The sequence below is a fragment of the Egretta garzetta genome, unplaced genomic scaffold (genome assembly GCF_000687185.1).
Source record: "Egretta garzetta isolate BGI_Z169 unplaced genomic scaffold, ASM68718v1 scaffold126, whole genome shotgun sequence".
In the NCBI taxonomy this organism is placed as follows: domain Eukaryota; kingdom Metazoa; phylum Chordata; class Aves; order Pelecaniformes; family Ardeidae; genus Egretta; species Egretta garzetta.
This window is the reverse complement of record NW_009260128.1, coordinates 778,956-804,449: the sequence shown is the minus strand read 5'-3', so window position 1 is coordinate 804,449 and position 25,494 is coordinate 778,956. Positions and strand designations below refer to the sequence as shown.

At 41.4% G+C, this 25,494-nt stretch overlaps 1 protein-coding gene across 1 annotated transcript in view; it reads right to left on the bottom strand.

Annotated features, from left to right (window-relative positions):
* The window catches only part of LOC104128651 (myelin basic protein), a 96,489-nt gene that overhangs the window by 11,636 nt on the left and 59,359 nt on the right, over nt 1-25,494 (bottom strand). The window contains exon 5 of the mRNA XM_035896938.1: nt 7,438-7,868. Coding sequence (XP_035752831.1) covers nt 7,438-7,868 — 431 coding nt within the window. The remainder of the gene's footprint in view (nt 1-7,437; nt 7,869-25,494) is intronic.

The window sequence follows — 25,494 nt, the reverse complement described above, 5'->3', positions numbered from 1 at the left end:
ATCTGCTTGGACATAGTCTGTCATGCAGTATTGTCTTCTCTGCCATTTTATCAAGTTGGTATTGATGCCATAGATTAAACCTTGTTGAAATGATCCACTGAGAATGATCACTCCAGTAAAAAAAGACATTTTTGGCTAGTAGGTATTCTCAGGGTAGTTTCCAGAGTAACTTCTGCTACCAACAAACTTTGCAGCCTTAAGGATTTAACCGTACATGGCCAAAATCTGGAAGGCCTCATAGACTATTAATCACGATGCTAAATTTCTACAGGTTGACAGATTACATATTTGGTGGCGATGCGTCTGTTGGTGCTGCTCCACCACCAATGGCTGTCATTAAGAAAGCAAAAATTTGAAAAAAAAACCACACAAAACAAAACGGAAGAAGGCCTATTGCCTACAGCATTTTCGTGTAGTCAAGAAGCTCATACAAGGAACAAGCTGCTATTAATCACGATGCTAAATTTCTACAGGTTGACAGATTACATATTTGGTGGCGATGCGTCTGTTGGTGCTGCTCCCCCACCAATGGCTGTCATTAAGAAAGCAAAAATTTGAAAAAAAAAACCACACAAAACAAAACGGAAGAAGGCCTATTGCCTACAGCATTTTCGTGTAGTCAAGAAGCTCATACAAGGAACAAGCTGGTAATTGGAAAACAAAACTGTAACTACCAGGTGTATGAGATTGCTTTACAGCTGCTGACCAGAAATAATGAGGAGAAAAATGTTACCACAACCTTAATTTCTTGACATACACATCTCATCTCTCAGGTTGCACATGCAGAGACACCCCCCCACACACCCCCACCCACCCCCAACCTATTTAATCAGTTCTTATCTGTGAAGGGACTGGCCCAATTTTATTCCTTTTCTGCCTGTAATTGGTAAGAAAATGACAAGCTGAATGCTTGTAGAGGTTGTTAAAAAGTACTACTGCCTACATTGGCGTAACAGGAGGAGGCTGTAATAGCAAGGAGAGTTTACTACTATGAAATAATTAGACATGGCATGGTTAATAGCTTCTTGCTTTGGAACAGATACTGTCACTCAGAGGTAAAGTTTCCAATAACATAGTCAGTATAAGGTGGGGGGGCGGGGGGCACAGGACAGGACCCAAAACCTGAGGTTTGTATGCCTTCCAAGGCATATTAGTTGTGTGCCATACCAGAAATGAAGAAGTAGATGCATTATAAGCAAAAGGTGAAACAGAGCTAAAGCTCATCTTGGCAGTCATTCCATATGCTTTACAAACATTTTGTTTAAAGTGCTTTTTAAGAAATTCAGTAAAAGCACCTGAAAATGGCAGAGGAAGATTTTTTGTGTAGCTCAGAAATGAAAGCAAGTAACTTTTGAGTGAAGTGAGTACCTGAACATGCCTAATGAACCGGAGACCACTTGGGGAATAAGGTGAGAGATTTTGCATCAGCACACAGAATGAAAGCCAGCGAATTGGCGCGAGTGATATGCGATGATGGAGGCACCAAACAAGGTCAGGAAAAAACCTCTTAACTTGTGCCTCAGTTTTCTGTTGGGCAGGGTTTACCACTGTGCAATCTCCAAACAGCTGAAGAACAAAGAAGTCATTCGCTTTTTGGCATTCTAGGATGGGGAGTGCGAAGGATAACGCAGGTCTTCATTTGCAAGGAGTCAATATATGTGATTGATAGGAAAAAACCCACAACCAACAGTGTAACAGTTCTTAATGTAAAGCAATTTCTTATTTATAAATTTGGTTCAGCTGCAGAGAAGCAAATGCAATGAGAAAGATCTAATGCTAGGTAGAGAAAATCCTCATGCTAAATTTTGAATACATCCATTTGACCTTAAGGCTGTGAGTTTTGAGGTTCCTGCCTGCCCCCTCTGCCCCTTGTTTAAACAAACCACCCTCCCCCAGGCACATCATAGTAAGATTAAATCCAAACCTTGTGCTTAGCCAGGCTGTGGTACTGCGCCAGTGAAAAACAGAGGAATTGCTGCAGAACAGCTGAGGCCGGTTCCCACCAAAAGACCCCCAAAGCTGCCATTGCTGCCTCTCCCTGTGGCCATAGCTTGGCCCTGCGGGTACTCAGCAGGGCTGGAACTTCACCAAGCACTCAGAAGAAGCCTTGGAGTTCTTCTTCAGAGCACCCTCTTACCTCTCTCTTGAACAGATTGTTGTTAGTATCTCCTGCTCTTGGATAGAAGAATCTAGAAATAGCCTAGCAAAGACTGAACTGGAAGATACTGTTAGAAGTTTAATGAAAGGGGGAAATGCTTTGCTGTAGCTTGATTAGAAATAGTGATATTTGAAATGCTTCAGGTGACTAATTAGTATTTTAGCCTCAACATGTTACTAAATACATGTCTGAATTGAAGAGGGAAAAACCCCCAACCATACAAAGGATAGTAAAAGCAGTGAAGTGCATACATGGGCTTTTCCTGTCTACCCCGTCATGATTTTTCTCCTCAACTTCTAGTAACAAACCAGTGAGCCCCAACTACTTTGTCACATTTCTGAATAAACCTTTGCCACACAGCTGCAGCTGGTCTAGGCATGGAGCAGCACCAGCACTTTACCAAAAGTTAGTGCTTGCTCTTCTAGGGCAGCCCTTGCATGGCATTTAACCTGGCCTGACTTCCACACTCCTCTCGGAGGTTGGAGTAGTTGCTTCAAGCAGCAATTCCTTTGAAAATGCAAGAGGTAATTAGTTCCAGTGCATTAAATAATGTGTTTGTTAATTATTAAGCGCGTATAACATCTAGCTGCATACAGGTGTGTGATGTTGGCTCCTAAGCCTGCCCCCTTACCACATGCAGTGCGGTGCTCACCTCCTGGTACTGGCTTGTTTTGTACAGGCTGCTATTTTTTAAGACAGACACAACTAAAGCGCTCCAAGATTCAGTTCCCGTTATCATAAAGCAGGAAAGCTGGATTTAGCAGCTTCAGTTACTTAAAACCTAGTCCTTTCCTTACGGAAAGCGAGCTGTATTCATTCCCGTCCTGTGCACTGTTTTAACTGAATACATACAGCCTGTCTTAATGATATGAAACCCTAGCACATACTATGAAGTAGTCTGTTGCAACTTCTGTTAATGGATTAAAGCATTTAAAACAAATCATTAGTACACCAGTTTTGTGATGTAAACAGTTTAATGAATACATAAAGCACATAGAAAGCAAAAGATTAAAACAAAATTATTGTTACAACCACCATAAACTATATAATTTTTTTTTCACAAGCATATCGCTTGCACAACAGGTTTTACAGAACAGTCTATCACGAGCAATACCACTCCCTGAAAACTAAGACTTGGAACCGAAAATCACAGTAAGTATTTACTTAAATCACATCACGTACTAGTCGGACTAGCATTGATTTAACTGCTTCCCAAAGTCTTTGTGGTGCTGTAGTATAGGTTAAAGCTCGCACAAGAAATGTGAACAGAGTTCAAGTGCAAAAAGAAAAAAGATGCCAGGGCATTCATTCTAGGAGTTGTGTCAGTTGTCATTTAAAACCATGGCTCCTAAACTTGTTGCCTGTGCACGTTTATTGCAACCCTTTTTGCAGATCCCCATTACAGCGACTGCTTAACTCTGGGCCGGGTTTGGAACTGCTCTTTCAGAAATGCTGGTCCTAAACCCTGGTTCTGCTCAACGTGAGAAGAACTCGAGCCCAGTGCTCCTCAGACCTCGTATCTGCCTGTAGGAAGGGGAAGCCCCGCGTCTGCCTTCCCTATCCCTTGCACCCAAACGCATGTATGTTTGGAAGGAAACACAGGAGCAAGGCTTCAACCAGGCAACAGGAGAACCTTACCAGATCGCGCACGAAACTGAAGCAAAATGTAAAAGAAAAATTCAGCTAATCCTTTACTAAGTAAGTCTGGCCTCAGTCTGCTGTTGGCTGTCATTCACAATATTTTGGTCTGTTGCATGTGTGTCACAAACATAGTTTAAAGTTTAGTACATTATATGCATAATGTTAAACCAGGACAGAAAAGTTCTTGTTTCAAAATGAAAACCAAAAACCAACCACCAAAACCCACAAACAGAAGAATTACAAAAGCATAAACACCTGCGTAAAAGGAACAAAACAGCACTCAGTACATATTGAATACAGGCCACTGTCCAGGAGGCACAAGAAAGATTTGATCGTTTTAATAAACTTGCTTTACAAATGTTTCATAAATATTCTATGAAGATTGGAAAGGAAGGAATTTATAGTTACACTACTGTCTCACATGCTTTTTAAAGTGTCTGCACCACAGTTTCTTTCTGTCACCCTTTTAAAACCTTCTTTAACGCAATACAGTTTAGGCTGCGCACAGCAATGGTTTTGCTTGGAACATTCTACCTTAGAAGAAATTCTTTAAAGTACAAAATTGAAGTTCATTTTGATTGAGTTTCAGATATCCAAAATCTTGATGGGGCAGGGGGAACAATGGCAAGGGCATTTGCCACCCCTTAGAGGAGAAGGAGTATTTCTGTACATTCCACTATCTCTATTTTTGTTTACTCCCCTGCACTCTTAATTTAACTTCAGAATTCCAGGGGAAGGGAGAACCTGTTCTAGGGGAGAAAAGAAGACCACGAAACAATCCCTGCTTTGTCCCTACCCCACCTTTCCACAGACAATAGTGAACATTATTCATTAATGTACTTTTCAGCTACGGCTGCAAGATGAAAATGCCTCCACAAAGAATTTATAATGTGTTTTGCTTGAATGTCAGCCCTGAATCTGTACAAAGAGCGAGTGTTGTCTTTGCATTCCAGTGCTTGCTGGTGTGGGTAGTTGAGCTACATGGTCCCACTGGGGCACGGGCTGGCTGAAAAGGGAAGATTGCAAGAAAGGCAGCCGCTGAATCGCTTTGAGATGCTGCAAAAATTCATCAGAGGCAAGTGCAAGCAAACAAACAGGGCAGCCCCAGGAACTTTGCAGTTCCAAGCCTTTGAAATTCATCCTTTAAAGGTGCTCTTCACTGTATCTTATTTAGCAAAGACCTCTTTGCTTGGTGGAGCCTGGAAAACTGCCAAGGGACTTGATTCATATTCCAGCTCTTCCACGAACACCTTCATCATCCGTCACTGCCCTGACACTCCACAGAGTTCAGCAAGTGACAACTACTCAGGTGGTAAGCACAAAGATAACAGTTAGCCACCGAGGTTTCCTCTGTACACACACGTATAAATAAATGACACCACAAGCCTTCCTTGATACAAGAAACGAAAAGGCATTGATTCAAAGGCTTAAACAGTTGAAACAAGCGCCCGTGCCACTTGCTCGATATTTTCCGCCCTGAAACCCTCCTACGGTAGAGCTTCCTCGGACATGTTTTCATGCACTGATATTATCATTGTGTGAAACAGTGCTAGAGAGGCTTTGGCACAGGAAGTCCTAACGTGACTGAATTTTGCCACAATAATAAAATTTCTCGTGCTTCCAGCTGAGATCTGCAAGTCAGGACTCTAACATTGTATGTAGTTGTTATCAAAGAAAAAAAAAAATTACTTCTGCTAAGTAGAAAAATGTTACTTGTCCATGATTCAGTACTGGTTTGCAGACATTTAAGTGCTTCAAAATAGCAGTTTAATGTATAGCAACAGAGATAAGGCAGACAATACTCTGTCCTCTCATACATAATTATGTAGAGAGCTGTAGAGAATTATAGCAATCGTGTTCACACCAAAGGATAAAATACAGAATCTGTACAACTCGCAGCCATTTTTTTAGTCCTCACTACTGAAAAGTGAGTTGGTTGGTTTGTTTTATTGCTAAGCAAGAACGTACATACCTCTGTATAATCTGTATGCGGAATCTAAGGTTGTGGTATTGTTTCCCTGGTGTACAAAGCGCATTTCATATGCTATTTTTTTATCGAGTAACACAGTACATGAATAAAACAGCAAGAGTTGAGCTAGCCAACCCGGTGCCAGAAAGTAGCAGTGTTGGGAACAGGCTCTGATATTTGCAATAAGAGAAGTGGTTTTCTTCATTCTCACAGCAACCGCTTGTTGTGTGTATGAACGCTACATACCTACAGAAATGACTGCGTAGTTGCTAAATCTCTGTCGTAAGCATTATATTCCCCAGTTTGTAAATGTGAGAAACAAAAAGACCAAAACACACAGCGTGCTTAGTACTGGCTACCAACTGTGAGAAACCTCTGGGTTTAAGTTTCTAGAGTGCTTTTTCATCCAGTGGTCTAAACATTACAACCACCCTTCAGGGAAGGGCTTCCACACTGTGCTTCCAGGTGCGGAGCTGTGAAGTGCACTGACAGCCCGGAGCTCTCAGATAATCACAAATCAGTTTTAAACCACCAGGTAGTACGTATCGTGTCCCAGTCCAACACCCTGAGATAGCCAACGTGGGAAAGCTGCTCGTGCTAACCCATCCTGGCAAGCATCGCAGGTTAGAACTGTTCAACAGGCAGCAAAGGTTGTTGAAAAATTTGGGCCCAACCACCAACTGCATTGCTTTTTGCAGCACGCAACTTGAGCAACTGCATCAAATGGCATATTCAGCTAAAACAAAGGTTTTACAGCCCTACAGTAGTTCCATTCAGATGCCCATGCAGTGTGTGAACACACAGACACAGGACTCCACTTATCATTCACGTGGCAAAGGGTACAGTGAAAAAAAAAAAAAAAAAGTCTTAAAACTTTGCCGCTGGAACAACAGTGAACTAACAACTAACGTGCCGTCTGCTTAACTTATCAGAGGAGGTGGGCTACTCCTGGAAAAGGAAAGAATTCAAGTAATATACTTTCAGCAATACCTTGCTTTTCAATTCATAATGAAGAAATGGTTTGTTCCACAATTTCTAATATGAAATGCTTGCAATATAAATCTCCACTTCTTGCCAGAATAAAGCAGCTGGACTAATTTTGTGCACCTGGGATTCAGGATAATATCTGTCAAGCCATCTCCTCAGCAATGCTATCAACTGACCTTAAAATATGCAGGCTGAGAACGTGGCCACAGTTCTTTTTCTAACATCTATTTCCAAGTCTGTCCCTCAGTTAGAGCCAAACTACGCAGAGATTGTCTCGCATTTATTTGGTGCCCTCGTCCAGCTCTGTTTTGCAAATATTTAAGCATACCACACGCAAGCAGACTGAAGTTTCTCTAAATGGCACAGCACACAGACGCATACAATGCACTACATTAAATGTTCACAAAAACTCCTCTCGGTAATGTTTCTAGAGCCACCTGGATTTCTAGTGCTACTTGTTACTACCCAGAATAGTTCCTCTTGTTTCCCAGATCTATGCCTTTTTTTGGTTGTTGTTTTAGTTTAAAGCCAAGCATTAAATTACACATCTGCAAGTACCGTCTTGCTGGCTAAATCAACTCTTGCATTATAGCAGTTACACCTTCCTTTTAGTCCCACCCTTCCTGTTTAATTGTACTTTATTTTGCCGTAGCCGTGCAGTTCTCTATTCCTCAGAGCTCACCTTGCCCGAGCCCCGCCGGGGAACGTGTCTTTCACCTCCAAAGAATCTGCCCAGCGAGTCAAGTAGACCCGAGTCTCTGTGCCGTGGAGATCCATGTCTAGCATGGTCTGTAGTGCTCGCAGATGCCATTTTTGATCCGTGCCGGAAAGAGGAGCGTTTTTGTGAAGCCATCAAATCCGAATTCTCTGAAGCTGCTGCACTGTCCTCTTGGATGGTCTGTAGCTCGTCTGACTCTGAGGGCCGATCTTTGAAGGTGTTGTCTTCTCTTCCTGGGGCATCTCGGGAAAAGAGGCGGATCAAGTGGGGGCGACCAGTCGTGTCAGCTGGGTTGGCCTCGGGCCAGGCATTCTTCGGGTCTGCTGTGCCTTTGGAGTCTGTCACCGCTGGGCTCTTCGTGGAGGTCCCATTGTTCTGGTTCACATCTGCCTCTCCTGCAAACAACAAGGATGAGATATGAATACAGGCCTGTGAAAAACAGCCCTGGAACAATGCTGCTTTCTTTCCCTTGCCTTGAGATGCTCATTTCATACAAAACCCGTAATATGTGCAGTTGTAATGAAACTACGTTCTCTACCAGCCTTTAAGAACATTAAGCTATCTTGGAACCGAAACCAGGATGACGTTCTCACACAAAATTTGCAGTAGTTCTAGGTGTTGTTTTTTTTTTTTTTAATTAACCGTATTTGTAAATAGATGAATAGGTTGTTTGAAGCACAACTGAAACTAACTTCATTTACACGGAAGGCTCACCGATGAGGAGGCTTTCGGTGAACAACCAGAATTCCTGTACTTTCCCTTGAAGACTGCGACTCTAAAATGGGCTGCTTTTCTCCAGACCAGGAGAAAAAAACCCAAATTATCATGACATTGCAGGACTGTGCCTTCTCAAAGCACACGTTCCCTGCCCACGGTGCCAGAGCTTTTGTACGTGAAGCTTTTGTCCCCATTTGGAATCCCTCTCTGTAACTTCAATACCAATCAAACAAGTGTAAAAAGGGGAGGGTTTTTTTTTTTCACTATTTAAATTGTCCTTGTTTCAAAAAAGCAGAGAATGCTAAACTGCAATTTCTGCTTGGCCTCCCATGACAGCTTGTCTCCATGTATGATCCTGGCACTCGGCGTAAGGTGTCCTAGCTCTGGTGCTGAAGGCCTAAAGCAAAACTCTCCAATTTGCATGTAATGCTTGTGGGAAGTGACAGAAACAATTATCAGAAACTGAGGAGCTTTCAGCCAGGAAAGGCACCGGGACAGACCTCCCTGGTGTGAGTGCAATGTCTGCTGCCTTCTCCACAGTTGTGTTCTGATGCATGCAGCAAAGTATCTGAAAAGAGGCAGTTGCAGCACACTTAACCATTAACCTGTAGTAGCTCCTTCTATCAGTGACAAAAAGATTTATGGAGGGTTTTTTTATAGTCTATACCGTTATTCCTACTGTTCTAAAGGAAATTGCATCCACTCAGGAATAGCTCTTGCCTCCAAGGAATACTAAAAGAATATCAGTAGGTGACTGCTCCAGAAGCCACTTTCAGAGCAGACACCTCCCACGTACTCGCTCCATGTCAGAAATGTTTTGTGGAGTTAACAGGGCTGAAAATTTCAGAAATAAATTACAGTTAGTCATATGTTACCTTTAGGGTCTTCTAATTACCTCATTAAATCCCTATTTGATTTGGTCCTTGTTGCCATGGGAGGGGTAGGATCTGGCAAATACTCTTACCTTTGCAAAGTACTCTGGGCTCAAGTACTTTGCTGATTCACCAGAGCAATTTTAGACTTGACACAGTCATTTCATATGATTTCGCCCACCCACAGGGCACTAATGAAACCTCTTCTCAGGCTGAGAATAGTTCTGAAATAATTTTATGGATAACGCCACGAGACAGTAACGATGCCTTCTGCAAATATATACAGGTACTTAGGTTACAATTTGTTGCAACCAGTCTGCTACAGTTTTTAATAAAAAACATGACGTGCAATTTTGCTGTGCAACATTTTTTTTTTTTCCCCTCCTCCTTCTGTGAAAACTACCTAGAAAAGGTTGGGGAACTTCAAGAAAATTTTCTTTGGTTAAAACATCTGAAAGTATTTATGGGAAGCACAATTATTTAACCAATGCTAATCATCACTGAAGACCTCATTCTAATCATCACTGAAGGACTCCTCAGTGGAGAAAAGGAAGATATTTGCTGGCAGCTTGGGGATTTTGGTTTTCCTGAAGAGGTACTTTCAAACTTATTAGAAACTATTAAAGCCCCCAAATTACTTTCTTAATCGAACAGAAGAGAAAGTAACTACCATGGATGTATAACACATTCTAAAACTGCAAAACATTTTAAATAGCAACTCTAGATTCTATACCATAATACAAATCCATTCAAGGACAGAAAAAGAAAAACAAACAAAAGAGCTATTGTATTTAATTAAATGCATTAACAAAACACCAGAGCATCTGCATACTAATATTTTTTACAACAGTTGTTCTTTGTGTCACTGAATACGGGTATTGGTAAGCAACAAAGAAGGGTATTTGTCCCACAAAAGTAGCTTCTCCCAACACATACGCAGTGAGCTATAAAGCACACAGAAAGATTTATACTTATTTTAGTGCTTCAGAAAGCACACATTTAAGTTTTCCTCTAGATTTTCTGCATGCTTAAGTCTTTTCTAATATTTAAAAATACATAGCAGAGAGATATTGTTAATATTGGAGCTAACTAATCAAAGTCTTCAAGTGCATTTGGAGAGACAGATCACTTTAATAATGTCTTAAGGATATCCAGAATTAATGGAGCATGTAAACATATGCTTATTTGTTCATTTAGAAGCAAATATTTAGACTTTATTAAAATCCATTATAAGTGCTGTGCATCTGATTCTGATAAATTTTTTTTTTTTTTTTGCTTCTCTCTACAAGATGAAGCTCTCTTGTTAAAACGGAGTACCCTTCCTATACCGTATCACTTGTACAAGAGAAAGCTGCCCAGAGAAGAAGAGGTCTTCAGGCATTTGTTTGTTGTTTTTTTTTTTTTTTTTTCAAAAACCCATGTAAATTGGGTCAAAGAGTAAGGACAGCAGAATACATTGCCCTAAGCATTACCAGGAGGCTATTAAAGTGTCACCTAATTACATTTAAGTGAATAAAGTCATTGAAAGCTCTGAAAGTGAGATCATAAAAAAAAGCCCATCCTTGCTCTTGCCCAAAAGCAGCAGGTGGAAGCCAGGCGCTGAGCTGGGATTTGGCCGAGGACCCCTCCAAAGGCAATGCCACCTTTCCATTTCTCCTTGCAGCTCTTGAGCCTGCCCCTGGCACAATTTTCCCTGTGCACGTTGGTCAGAGTGAACAAAGCCATTTGTTCCCTGTATACACAGTGCCTCCCAAAAGGAATGAATATAGATGGACCAAAAATTCTGAACAGTCTGTTCATGAAACAAAACAGGAATTCCAAATGTGCTTTCAGTGAAACAATATTAAGTCCAACCCCCTATTGCCTTTAGTTGGGCCACATACAGGTATTTTCCAAATGACTGTGCCTTAATGCTCAATTTGACCTTAATAGTTTATTCCATTTCTTGAGCAACTAACACTTTTACATAAGCCTCTAATTAGCTGGGACCCTCAGCCCCGTGGTTCAAACAACAGCTGCTGTCGAGACCATGGAAACGTGTTTTACACAAAGTACAATCTCTGATGGAGAGCCCTTGGATACAGATATTCTTCTCATGGGTCATTTGGTAGAGCTTGACCTTAATAGTTTATTCCATTTCTTGAGCAACCAACACTTTTACATAAGCCTCTAAGCTTTATGGTAGTCCCTCCTTGTATATATACAAATCTGTAGTCGTCTTCTATACAGAAGACAACCTAGAAAGAGGTTGTTAAGCTAAGAGTGTTAATGTATTAAGGTTAAAAAAAAAAAAAAAAAAAAAAAAAAAAAAGGATTACAAGGTTTTCATCTCCTCCCACCCCTTTCCAGTCTTGCTTTCTTGCAGATACTTGTAATTCCTCTCTCACATTCTTATTGCTGCTCTCTCTACAAATGCTCTAAAATAAATGAGGAAAATGAAGCTGATAAAAGCTGAAGCATATTCCCCTGCTTTGGCCTCTCGAGAGAGGCTTATTACAACAGTCACAGCATATTGCAAATATTGATTTTAATAATACATGACAGCAGCTTAAATATTTGTACGAAATCTTAAGAATTAAGTATTCTTTACTCATTACAAACACCAGGAAGTACATTAATCAAATTTATAACACGGACTATTTAATAATATGTTTTATAGTAACTACAGATTGCTGTGACTGATTACTAATTTCCTTTTCCTTGGCCTTCTTTTCTCAGGGTATGAAGATGAAAAGTGATCTCACTTACCTTTAGGGACCTTTTGAATCAGTTTTTCATGTTAGCTGAAGTGATGTATTTTTATAAAGCAGTGCTCTTCAGTATATGAAATATAATGTGGTTTTGCCCTTTTCTACTTTTTTGGTCCTATTTCTTCTACAAGACATCAATTGGATAGTTAAATATAATGCACTGAAGTTCTCAATCCTGAGTCAACTATATGTCAGTAGGTTTATTCAAATGCTGATACTAAAACATTAAGTAAAACCTCTGGAATTTTGCACTGACTTACCTGGTTTTAGGCACTTGACCAACAAAAGGTTACACTGAAAAATCACTCAGCTTTGTAACACCTAAGATTTCAAGATCTTCAGTAAGCTGTAGTAGCAAGGCATGTGCGCGATGTATTTGTAATAGTTTGCCTTGCATTATTTAAGAGGCTGAAAACCACTTTTCTGGAACACGTGGCTTTCAGTAACATTTGTGGTAACATCAGGACATTTGGAAGAACAAAAAGGACAGAAAAAGCACATCCATCATCACCCCGTATGAGCCGCAGTTGGGGATGTCTGGTTACCAACTCTGCGTTAAGATAACTGTTTCCCAATGTTTTGCCTTTCCTTTTTATGCAGTTGAATTCTCTAGAAAAAGGACCTTACGGAATTCTTTTGCAGGAAGTATAGCACAAGGCACCACTGGGAGCCCTAATTCAACTCTGGCTTTGGATACCGTCATGAAGGCACACACTCTATTTTTCCTGCACTATCATCGCAGACCTCACTTCTAAGGTTCTTGAGCAGATGGGACAATGTAGCTTTGGGTGTGCGTATAGATGAAGAGTCTGGACATGCAGCGGTAATCACACACTGTGACCTACTACAAAAGCCAGGATCAAATAAAAATCATGCTAGTTTAACACTTAATTTCCTTGGAAAAAGGATCCAACTACTTGGTGCTCAGCTGTACCAAGTATTAAAGGCAAGGGTAGCAAAAACTGTTCATGCTGCAGACTGATACAGGTCACCTGTCAGAAACATCAAGGCCAGTCCTGGCTTCCAGCCAGAGCTCTACCACTGGAGATGGCATCAAGGAGCACTGAAGGGCTTAGCGTGCAGTGGGAGCACCCATTGATCAGACCAAAAGGAGAAAAGGGGATCAGAGAATGGGTGCAAACGAGTAAACTGGTGCAGAAGAAAGGTTCAGCAAACAAGGCTGGGGATCTCCTGGTCATTTGCTGAGTGGCTTCAGAAAACACGGGAGTTACCCGATCAAAATGCTTGAGGTGGTTCCGCTCTCTCCCTTGAGCACCAACGAGAGCTGCAATCCAGCTCCCAGTTTGGACTTTTACTGCAGCGCGGCTGACAGCAGAATGGAATGTCTACAGCCCTTAGGCTTCACTACATAAATATTTGGGGAGGTGGAGGAAAGAATTATGTCTGCATTGTTAAATCTGAACTGCAAAGCTTGATTTATCCCCATTATGCTAAGACACTGCAGACAAAAGATGGCTCTCAGCCTAGCTTCACTGGTACGGTTAGAAGGCAATACGCCATCAGACATTTCACTTCACAGATCTAATTACTGGGTTTGTCTGATGCTTGTCAAACTGTTGGAAATCAATTTTGAACAAATATTTCTGTTTAGAATAGATAGCATGCAGCATAACCGTGAAACAAATAGTTGGTCATAGCTCTGAACACAACTAGAACCAACCTGCTGGTTTAGCCTTCACACAAACATTTTTCCCATTTTCTAGCAGAATGAATGCAGGGAGAAATGCCAGTGTGTCTCCTAATACAGGTGCACGTGAGTTTAACACTCCTACTGCAGTTAGCCAAGAGACAGCTCGCTCTCCCTCCCTTCTCGCCAAAGCTTATCACTTCTAGGGAAAAAAATTCCACCCAAAGGCAAATTTTCTCTATAGCTTCAGCGTAACTGAAGAGAGATTATTTTTTGCACAAGAAACTCATCTTTTCCTATGGGCTAATCAAGCTGTAGATGAAACCTCCACAGAAGTGAGAAGCCATCTGCTAAGCGTAACATGCGCTCCTTTGACTTTCCTCCCTCACTGCATAGATTAGACATTACAGAGTATATGAGGCTCTTGCCAGACAAGAGTGAAAGCTTGTGAAGGTGTTTCCATTCCATTGACGAGTCAAGCAGGCTTCTACACTGATCTGATGAAGCAGCGGATAAGGGGTCTGTTGTGGCACCATTTTCCTTACAATAAATCTTAGTGCTAAAAACACAGTGAAAAGTGGAAAACCCCACTTGGCCCAGTAGAGAGTCATAAATACCTGTTACTACAGAGTTCTATTTAATTCTGTTGAATTAAGTTGAATAAAAGACCAAGTTTAGTTCTGTGCTACATCTTGGGCCAATAAAGATCACTGGCTAAGCCTGCTGAAAGGGAGTGCACGGCTGTCGGTAAAAGGCACAACACATTTTCAGAGCTGACATTTAGACTGCATTGCTGTGGCCAGATGCATGGAACTTCCACTTAAAATTTTAAAAGAAGAGCCCGACAAATGCTGCTTCCCCTGATGCCTTGTGGAATACCAGTTCTTAGGCATTCTCTGCAGGCAGCAGCATCCCCCCCTGAGAGCTACTGCCGGACTGATAACCAATAGGTCAAACAGGATCTATTAATTGCAAGACCTTCGCTAATACCCAAGTTTTGGCACAGCTGCTTATCAGTGAAGCAGAGCTTGGTCTTGCAGCAGAATTTGCATGAAAACACAAAAAGATTTTGATGGAGAGAAGGGAAGTGCCAGTTCGCATCCTATTATGGCAATACCTGTCTTTGCAGGTTTAGCAGGAGAAAGGAGTGACAGTATGTCTATATTATTTATGCTCATATTTTGAAGGAAATAGATACTACATTCACTCAGGTAGAATAGGGATATGTACTTTTTAGCATAAAGCTATGCTGTAGGAAAAAAAAAATCAAATTGCATAGGAGAATGACAATTCTTTCAGACAATAATTACTACAGTGTGAAAAAAAATAAGTGCAATTCCTCTCACTTCATTTCTGATACTAACCTAAAATGTATTCCAGATCTGCTGGGGAAAAAAAAAAAGCAAACCCTCAAACATTTGACATACGTTGGCATCAGTTCATAAGTAGGTGTTTTACTAGGTAAGACACCCAGTAAAATCTCTCTTGAAATGACTAGCAACCCTCTTCCCAAGGGGCTAGTCAATGAAAAACTTGCTGGCTGCCAAAGGTGTCTGTAATACTAGTGTTTTTCTTCTTTTGACACTCAAAAATAAACCTTCCAAGCCGACTTGACAGTTTCTTCTCAGTTCCCTCAGTGCGCAATAGAGTAGGTCTGGTCGCCACCCTGAGATGTGCCATCTTCAGGACTTCCCTCAGCTACATGAAAGATAATTCTCAAAGCTTGGGAAGCAGAGCTGGAAAAATCTACCTGCGAAGTGGCTTATCCTGAAGGTCACCGATACGAGAGAGGTGATCTGCCAGAAACATTCTTTGCTACGTACAGTCACTGTTGATCTGCGTAAGGATAATCAAAATCATCAACCTCCTGCTTGGGGGACCAGAAAGGACTTTTAGATTTTAAGTAGAGGGCCTTGCGTATGCATTGTTTGCACAAGCAGTACCAGTTTGCACAGGTCTCACAGAATCTGGTTAAAATAAATACACTTCTTTTAAAATGGGAGCAACTGTTTCAAGGTCATATTTATACTGAGGCAAACTATAATATTGTATGCAATGTGACCAGTAAATGATGTCCTTTAACAGCAAATACCATGAGTCTTGCCCGCTTTCTTAAGTTTGCCTCTTTCATTTCAGGGACCCAATACTTAAAAGCTAGACGATGAACACATCATAGAAGTCAACACACGTTTATTTCATCTATAAAAGTAGTGCTGGATTATGGAGTGATAAAAAATAAGAAGTATTAATGTTGCAAGTTCATTAGGGTAATCCACAGCTTGATGTGTTTTTTTTTTTCCTTCCCTTAAATACTGCTAGACTTCCTTGTCCCAGACAAAGCCTTTAATATGTAACTGTGAACCGTCACTTGTAACAGGAGTACAGGTTTCATGGTAAATGCATCGCTTAAGCATCGCTCTGCAGTAATGCTAATAAAGGTGTACCGGTCACTTCACAGCCTTTGGAAGAGGGATCCCTGTACCAGGTGGTACTGGCGCTGTGGGGAATCGTTGCTGTGCTATCTGATTTGGTAGGGTAACTATACCGACTTTTTCAACTTACCTGGTAAAACCAAGACACAATCAATCAACGGCCAGACAAAACCAGACAGGAATGCAACATCTAGCTGGAATGCTAACACTCTAATAAATAAGCCTCAGTCTTATCTTGTGAACTAGCAAACAGCACATAATTTTTACTTTTGCTAACAATTTTATGATTTGAGAGGGTTGGTTCTATGAGACAAATATTAAAATAACAATAAAAACTAAAAATACACTGTATATTCATTACAGCTTGCGCTCAGCATCGCTGTTCCACTGAAGGCAACTAAGTTTTACAGTATCGCTGTGTAAAAAGTAGTCATACTGAGTCAGGGATTATTGATAAACCATCACCAGGGGTCCTCTTGCTGGAAAACTCTTCTGTATTGTCAGGCTTTTCACCATTTCACCAAGGCACACACAACTCCTAGCATCTGCTTGTCAGAGATGTGAAAACACTTGCAGCCTGTGCAGCAAGAACCCAATGGGGTAGTCTGTGCCCGGAGTCTGGAGATTAACAGGAACCACGTGTGGTTGCTGTGGGCTGAAATGTGTTAATGTCCCGTTACCCACTGTGAGGGGCTGCTCTCTGGGAGCCAGGTTTTAGACTTGATGGAGGAAAAATGATGTCATACCTTCCCCAAACTTGTAAGCCCCATATTATTTATGTCTTTAAGTATCCTCGTTCTTCTCTGTTCTTACTGAAGAAACTTAGCCCTTCACAGAGATGCTGGATTTATGTAGCAAAATGAGTAGTGGCAGCAGCTGAAATAGCCATGTCAAAGGAACGAGATCAAAGCAAGCCAGTCGGCAATGCGCTTCAAACCGTAGGAACCGCGTACCAACCCTGGGCGTTCTCCTGTTACAGATGATGCTGAAGCTTAAAACCAGAGGTACAACAGACCTTTTTTTCTTAAGCCCACCCTTAAAGTCACACCAGATTCAATGTGCAAGCAATTAGCTCGGGAGCCTAAGTTACACATTGTCTGTCATTGCACTGCACTTAATTTCCTCCTCTTCCTCTGTTCTACCAGGGTTTTATAGTACAGGCTATACACGTATTTCTGCAATTCAGGGATGCATCTTTGTAAGAAATTACCAGTTACTCCTAACTTTTGAGGTCTTGCAGAAAAGTTTTCTACTGAGCCATCTGCTGCCTTCACCTAACTGCACTGACCAGCTACGTGTAAAGAAAGCCACCTATTTGGGAACACACGGCACAAACCATAGCAAAAAGAAAACGGCTCTGGACTTTGCTATTTGCCTCCTGGGTGTGTGAAGGTGGTATATGCCTGTGAGCATATTTAAGTAAAGAAATATGCAAGTAAAAAGAGGCATTCAAAAAAGTTAAAAATATCTCCCTGTGGGAAAAGAATTTTTGATCTCAGGATTGTAATTACAACCGGTCCACTCGACTGCACGAACTGCCTTGCACTCTGCATGTTTTCACGGAGTTGGTCACTTGGTTATCTGTGATTTACAATGAAGAGCTGAAAACGAAGCCCACACGGTGGCCTACCATTGCAGAGGAATGCAGCAGTGTAGGCCTGGCTTGCAGCCTCTTTTCTCTTGTTTTCCAGAACTTCTGGCATTGCCTCCATTTGCTGAGGGTTACAAAGGAGAGTACAAAAAACAAAAAAGCCTGTGGTTGAAACCAGTGGGACTTGCTATGGCAGAAATTTGGAATCTATGAAAAGCATGTGGCAATACTCCACACAGCCCGCAGAGAGTTTTTTAAAAACTTAACTGAAGAATTTTACCCACCCACCCACAAGTTTCAAAGTAAAATGTTCCTTTGTGTTACTAGAACATACAGGTTTGGTTTCATCTTCAGTATCACACAAGGGATCCTCCCACAGCAAAGTGAGCTGGGGCATCATTTGTAACAAACAATTTTGTGTACTTAAAGAGGAAAAATTAAGTCACCTGTTCGATCCATCAGCATTTGTAGTCATTAAAAAATTGTGCAACTGACTAGGATTAAACAAAGATTTCTTGATTATTCATCTTTTCTGCTACAGTCTCATTGAGCCTGAATAATTGTTAGGTTACAAAACCTGTACGCATCCCACCCCCTCCCAAAATAATAGCAAAAGAAAATGACTAGCGCTTACATCAGATTTCACAGCAACTTCCACTGGCTTTTGTATTTTCCACATCAGTTATGTTTTTCTGAAAAATAACCTATTCTGTCAGTGCAACTGAATACGCAATATTACAGCTAGATTTTGTTCATAACACCATAGAGGAACAGGTGTTAAAAACAGCAGAAAAAGAAATGTTGGTGAAGCGAGAGAGGTGGGGACAGTGACTGAACCAGCTGGTTCAAAGGAAGTTGCTCAGAGCATGATGACCAGCACAAAAAACCAGCTGTAGAATATTTTCTGTTAAAAATGTAGCCTCTCCGAAAGAGGGCTTGATAACATTGCTGCTTTTTCTTGACCAGGGGGTAAGTTTCTGAGTGGTAGATTATAATTTAGGAAGTATAAAGTGCAGAACAGAATACACTTGTAATACGTTAACCAAATATGCTAACTTTAAGAACCACACTTTGATTGTGAGCCCAGGGAAACTGCTTACAGCATGAGGCTACAAACCCCTATTTAGACGAACCGTGGTTTAGTCCTACAGAATAATACTGTTCATGTGTGTTAAGTTTCCCAAGACTAACTACCTAAACCTAACCCCAACAAAACACTTCACAGTAGTGAATATAGCCTAAAAGTACTGTATATGAGTTCTTTGTTAAAAAAAATTTTAAAAAAAGAGAATATGAATGCTTGTAACACCCCCCAAAATAACACACTGATTTGCTGTTTTGGGGGAATTCACAGTGAGGGGAGTTACTTTGGTAGTAGAAGGTAGAAGAATTTTTTTTTTCAGAACATTCCATGATAGACTACAGTCATATAAATGACACATTCGGAGTAAAAAGTATGTATTTGCTAACATTTCTAAAAATATCTGAAATACCCAGGCACAAATAAGCCTGTAGACCATTTCCTGTTGTATTGCACTCTTGCACACATAAAACAAAATTGAATATCTGGCTCCACAGAATTTGACAAAAAATACTCAAAGAAAGCCAAAAAGGGGCTGTTGGGATGTTCAAGGCTGCCTACGTTGCAGTTCTCTACAGTCAGAACAAGTCCACAGCTGTTAAACACTCTATCGGTCTGACATTATCTTCACTGTGGAATTAATTTTTGCCTTACATCTGTGGTGAAAGGTCAGAGGAGCAAACAAGAGCAGGAGTTTCTTCCAGTTGCAGAGTTTGCTCATAGAGCTTATCACATCTCAGAAACTGATGGGTTACTCTCAAAAAAAAATGTAAGCACCTCTGTGCCCTGTGGGAGGCAGAAGCCCAGGTGGTGACCCATACCTCCCACCCGCTCTGCTCACAACGCCAACGGCGAGCGCAGCTCCCTGCCCCACGAGGATGCAGAGGCCCATGTTGTGACCTGCATCTCCAGTTGTGCCCAGGAGGTAGAAGATGAGAGTACCTCCAGCTCCTGGGGCAATGCAACGACCATGCTGTGACTCACACCTCCAGCTCAACCCAAGGCATTATCAGTGGAAGAAGCTCACATCCCTCTGGGGACAAAGCCACACCAGCTGCATCCATGAGGGGGAAGATATAAGCACCTGGGTGCCCTTTGGGGAAGCAGAGGACCAGGTCATGATACCTACAATGAGCGAAGATCCCTGTCTGACATAGACACTGTGTCTAGCAGTTGTCTGCAGCTCCAGCTCTGCCTTTGGTATGGACAGTGAGAAACTAATTCTACCTAAAAGATCAGCAGGTAATTGCTAATTTTAAAAACAGGATAAATGCTTTGCAGATGCATCGCTTCAGGCATGTTCAGCACTTCAGATTCTAGTTTTTGTCTGCCTGACAATGCTTACTCTAAACAGATTTTTTAGATGTACTTATATAATAATATGGGATTCTAGAGGCTGATGGTCAAAATGATCACTCTGAACTCTGAAGATAAACCCCAAAGCCAGGTAACTTGGTTAAAGGAGAAATTCCACGCACCATATCCAAAGCCATGTACAGAGCCCAGCCCTGAGCACATTTATGACAAGGATACTCCCAGGGCACAGACTCCCGAGGCTGCGTTTGGCCGGCCTCGTGGTTTAAAGTCTCTCTGCAGGCCCTGGCACAAGGACCACAGCACCCAAGGATGATGCATCCTGCTGGCTACTGTGAAGGGGGGCAACACGATTTTTGCCACCATGCTCTGCCTTGCTTGTCAAAACAGCTTTGTCTGGAAGCTGCACAATGGAGTACATCAGCACAGACCTAGGAGCAGAGCCACGTAATTGCCGTGGCAGAATGAGCAGAGGGTATAAAAATACTGTAATACATTCAATAAACAGTGGGTAGTTTGTTAAACTATTAGCAAAAAATTTTTCAAGGGCTTTGTATTTTTATAATCTATACAATTAAAAACCCAAGAGGTTTAGAGACAGTTTGGATCATACAGCAATGATAAACTATTCAGAGCCTTCTCAGTGAAGTGATTTCCACAGTGAAGAAATTTGATATCCAAAGAAATATTTTTCAGATGGAAACTCTAATACATGTCTGAACAATTGACATGAGATTTGATTAAAATGCTTGCCTGCCTGGCAAAAAAAAGACAAATTAGAAGGAAATCTTATCTCCAGAACTTATCACAGGGTCTACAGAAGGCAAGGTCTTCTTCATAACAGCCTTGATTGCAGTCCTAACACCAGAAGAAAGAATACTTGAAACCAAGCAGGAAGCTCCAGCAAATACAACAATGAATACAAAGGACTAAAGCAGCCTGCACTGAGTGAATTGGCACAGGGCCTTAGAGCAGAGAGATTATTCCACAGAAAGAATATAAAATATTGGCAGAGAGCTGAAAATAAGATGTTTGAAAGAAAGACACCATAAAGAGAGGAGTGTTTCTTTTGATGATGAAGACTTTAATGAGAAACGCAAACTCAGACATTTAGAGCCGGATACAAACCACCTTTTCCATCTATCCTGTAAGCAATGCCCAGCATTTAGCAGGGAATAAAGAAACATGTTACGAGAATTCACATGGAAAGACTGTACGCTCCACAGTGAACCACAGAATCCACAGCCTTTAATGTCTGGATGTAAGTCTTCCAAGCCTGAAGGAAAGGACAGTATGTGCACTTCCAATCTGTCACACCATCCTGCTGCTCTCCTGTGTCAAACATCCTCTCCCTCTCTGGCCCCTCACCAGTTGCCAGTCCTTCCTCCCACCTCCCCTTCACTAGGCTCCTGGACCAAAGCTGCTGTCCAAACCACTCTGCTGTGCCGCCTATCCTGCTCCTGCAAGCCCCGCCTCCACAGACATCGCGATCCCTCGCCATCCTGCTGCAGGCTTTAGCAGACTTCTTCTGGACCATATTCCAGATTATCTCCACACAGCAATTCACCTCCAAAATCTCTTCTCCTGGTTGTAAAGCTTACCTGCCCGATACCAGTCAGAGCTGTCAGAAGTCAGTGCAAGCAGACAACACATACTTCTAAATCAATTAAGAGAGTTGCAAGATTTAAGCGCTACCTCTCCTAACTTACGCTGTCAAATGCTTAAAACCCACGTACTTCTTACGACACCGGGAGTTTACGCAAAATGTCTAAATTCAAAGGGTTCCCACTTGGCAAATAAATACTGCATGGGTTTTTGCCCTTTCTCAAATCCTTCTGCTGCTCTGGATTACTGACATTTGTCTACAGTAACTAAGAGCTTTCAAAGACATTTCACGCTACATTTCACAAATGTCTTTCCAGTGGTACCCCATCAACCCTCTACAGCTCTGCAAATGGAGCACTGCTGGATCAGCATCTGCCCACAGTTCTCTCATCCAGCCTTAAGTGGTTGGTGCCACAGATTGATCCAGTTTTGGATGTTTTGTCCTTTCTGCACTGAAAGGAGAAATACTTCATTTCTCATCCTTCCCAGAGGAATTTAAACAGCTGTGCTAAAACACACATACAGTGATCCTTCTTCCACGTCCCAATTACAAATAGGTTTTTCCCCATTTCATTTTACAAGCTCGTCTATACAGGTAGTGCACGAAAGGAAACCAAAACATTTCTATATCGGATGAAGAAGGGGGAAAAATTACAGGGTTTCCAAAGTAGCCTGGGCCATTGGTACCATCTGTGCAGCATGAAATCTCACATTTCTAAAAGATGTATTTACATGGTGTTTGCTAGACTGAGAGCAAATGTGCTCTGCTCACTCATCAATTCAAAGTCGTCTTGTTTGCCAAGCACTTGAGGCCAACTGAAAGTTCTACAGCTTCTCTAAGGCACAAGGTATAAGCATAGAATCATAGAATGCTTTGGGTTGGAAGGGACCTTTAGAGGTCACCTAGTCCAAGCCCCTTGCAGTGAGCAGGGACACCTTTAACTGGATCAGGTTGCTCAGAGCCCCATCCAACCTGACCTTGAATGTTTCCAGGGATGGGGCCTCCACCACCTATCTGGGCGACCCGTTCCAGTGTTTCACCGCCCTCAGTGTAAAAAATTTCTTATTTAAGCAGTTCAGTCAGAAGAGATCCTGACAACTAGCTGAAGCTTAGCCCAGTGCTAACGCAGCTTCCCTTTGGCAGCGAAACACAAAGTAGTCAAGCTCCAAGTCTCACAGCATGCCTAAACTGGACAAAAGTGTGGTGCATAGACTTATTGCAGGGTCTTTCTGTGGATTAATTTCCAGCACGCAGCATGGGCAATCACTAACTCCTCAACATTCTGCTAGAAGATCAAAGGAAAAACAGATGAATTTAGCACAGGGGTGGTAATCTTTCACTACTTTAAGATCTTTAAGTGCAGCTCAGCTACCGTTCTTTGCTAGAATTATTTGTAAATCTAGTGCGTGACTGAATTTTACACTGTAAAGTCTATCAATAAGGACAGCACGCTTTTATAACATACTATGTATATGCAAGTTTTATGTACTTTTTGAATACTAATTGAAAGCAGAAAAATTAAAATTCCCTACCCCTCTCACCTTCCCATGTTCATTTCTGCTTATTTCAAGGCCTGGGAGGTAGATACTTTTTAAGGAAGTCTTCTGTTCTCAACTCTGCTTGCAGAAATGGTACCCACTTTTCACCTTACCATGGTACTTTATCCTGATATCAAACTTCCTGTCATACATATGGAGACAAGTTTCAATCTCTTCTCCCTCATGCCAATATACTCCAGACCAACATAGCTGAACATAAAAGCCACAGGCTATCATAGACCAATCCTTCTACCGAGCATTCAGTGGTCTTTAGTATAGCAGTTGATTTAATTTATCTCACTTCTTTGCCTTACCCGATTATTGTTTTGCCTAAAACATGTAAAATAAAATCTTCAAAATAGTCAATGTTTCCCTTTGCTGAATTCCCAGGTATAAACACACATACACGGAAAATTTCCTGTAACAAATTCAATTCAATTGATATGATTTCTTCATGCAAACTGACAATTGCTGTCCATCTGTAACTTTTTTTTTTTTTAAGATAAAAACTAGTTAGAAAACTCACACGAATGCTCTGCTGCCTCTCTACAAAAATCAAACTTCTCCAGCCTCCAACAAGTGCTAAAAGCTTCCAATTGTCAATTTTTCAGGTTGTTTCACCTTTGAAAGAAGAAACATTTCTTAGAGTCTTAGTCCTATCTTTTCCCACCCCAGAATGCACATTATAGCAATGAATGTATGTATAAACTGGTGTCTGTACACATTACAACAGATTGAGGCAAGCTTAGCATGGAGAAAAGCATTTATTGTGCTCACTACCATATCTGCTGTGGTAAAGTGGCAATGTTGGTAGTGTCAATTAGCATCCCCATCAACACAGCCAGAAAAATCTGCCAAACGAAAACAAAATTTCCTGGCGGAATCACTAATTCATAGGGAAACTGTTTGTTTAAATCAATGCTCTAATAGAAGAAATAAATCAAATCTCGGGAAAAATCTGAATCCTGTAGTAGACTTAGAATTCTTAGTTGGCAAAAACACAAGGTCCTAGCAACATATCCAGGGAGAACAGCAAACTCTGTGGCACTGCGGGAATACCAATCTCTATAAAAAAAACTACCAAAATTTATGCAATTCATCTCTTTAATTAAAGACATATATATCTAGTATTTCAGTTGGGTTTCACCTGAGGTACAGTATGCTCTTAATCAGAAAAAAACCCAGGAAATTATTTGGAAATTCCAAAGCTGTTAAAGTAAATCTAGACATACAACAAAGGTCCATTTCTGCCTCTGAGCTAACCATCTGTCAGAACAGCCCTTTAGATTTCTGCTTTAATATTTTAGTATCTAACCTCAGCTATGCTAGGTCTTTAGAAACTCCATCATTGACAAACCACGTTATACACTTCTAAATATATTAATAAACCTGTTCTCATCTAGACTAGGCCACATTAGACATATTTTCTATACACTAACAAATTATTGATATTAGATTATGAATAATAAGGGGTTTTTACATTTAAAAAAAAAAACCGACAACACTTTCCCCCCCCCCCCCGCTGAACACTTGTGAGCTGTACCATAGTTCTAAATGTGACTCAATGCTATATGAAGAACAATGGTGACAAACTGTATAAAACCGCGGCAGTGATCGATGGTACTTTACACAATATCTGCTTTTCAGTAGCAGCATTCTAAGAGTGAAAAACTGCTTGCACAGTACCAAGCCTTGTACCAGTTTGTGGGAGTTACTGCTATTAAAAAAGGAAGAAAGAAAGAAAGAAAAAAGAATTCACAAACTTTATTTTTCTACTCAAGTATGTATAGAGTCACTTTTTATGTGATGAAGAAAACACAATCAGCAAAAAGAACTATTAGTTCTGAAGACTAAAATGATATTATGATTGAGCTACACATGATCTGAAATAAATTTTAACAGGCAAAAAATGCTACAAACACGTTTTTTCCAAGTGTAATTTGGGTATGTTTCTCTCAATCCACCCAGCAAGAATGAGTATGAGAATGAGTAAACCCACCACTTCTAAAATAATTTACAAAGAGCGATTCAGTAGGTTACACACCAGAAGGAATATCACAGGGCAGCACCTGCATACAAAAGATGCACATGCCACCGATTCCTGGTTATCCTAACTGCAGAGGCAATCCCAGCAAGCCAGATGACACCGTGCCTGCCTTTTGCAGGCAAAGATCGCTCCACTCACACCCCAGGCCAGCAGATATCATGTCGCAGCCCTCAGCACCCAGCCACCAAGCCTGGCTGATGCCTGGAGCGGGCTCGGTGCTGCCCTAGCCTGGGATTCGCGGCCTCCCGCTGGCAGCTCCTCAGGTGCAGCAGCCTTGCGCCCGCCTGCAAGAGGCTGCACGATGAGTGGCTCTGAACGATGCTCCCCTTGCGCTCGCAAGGCAAGAAACGTGCGTGCGTGCACACGTGTGCGGGAGCACTATGCACAAGCCACCATGCATTGCTGGAATAAACAAAGACGACAAC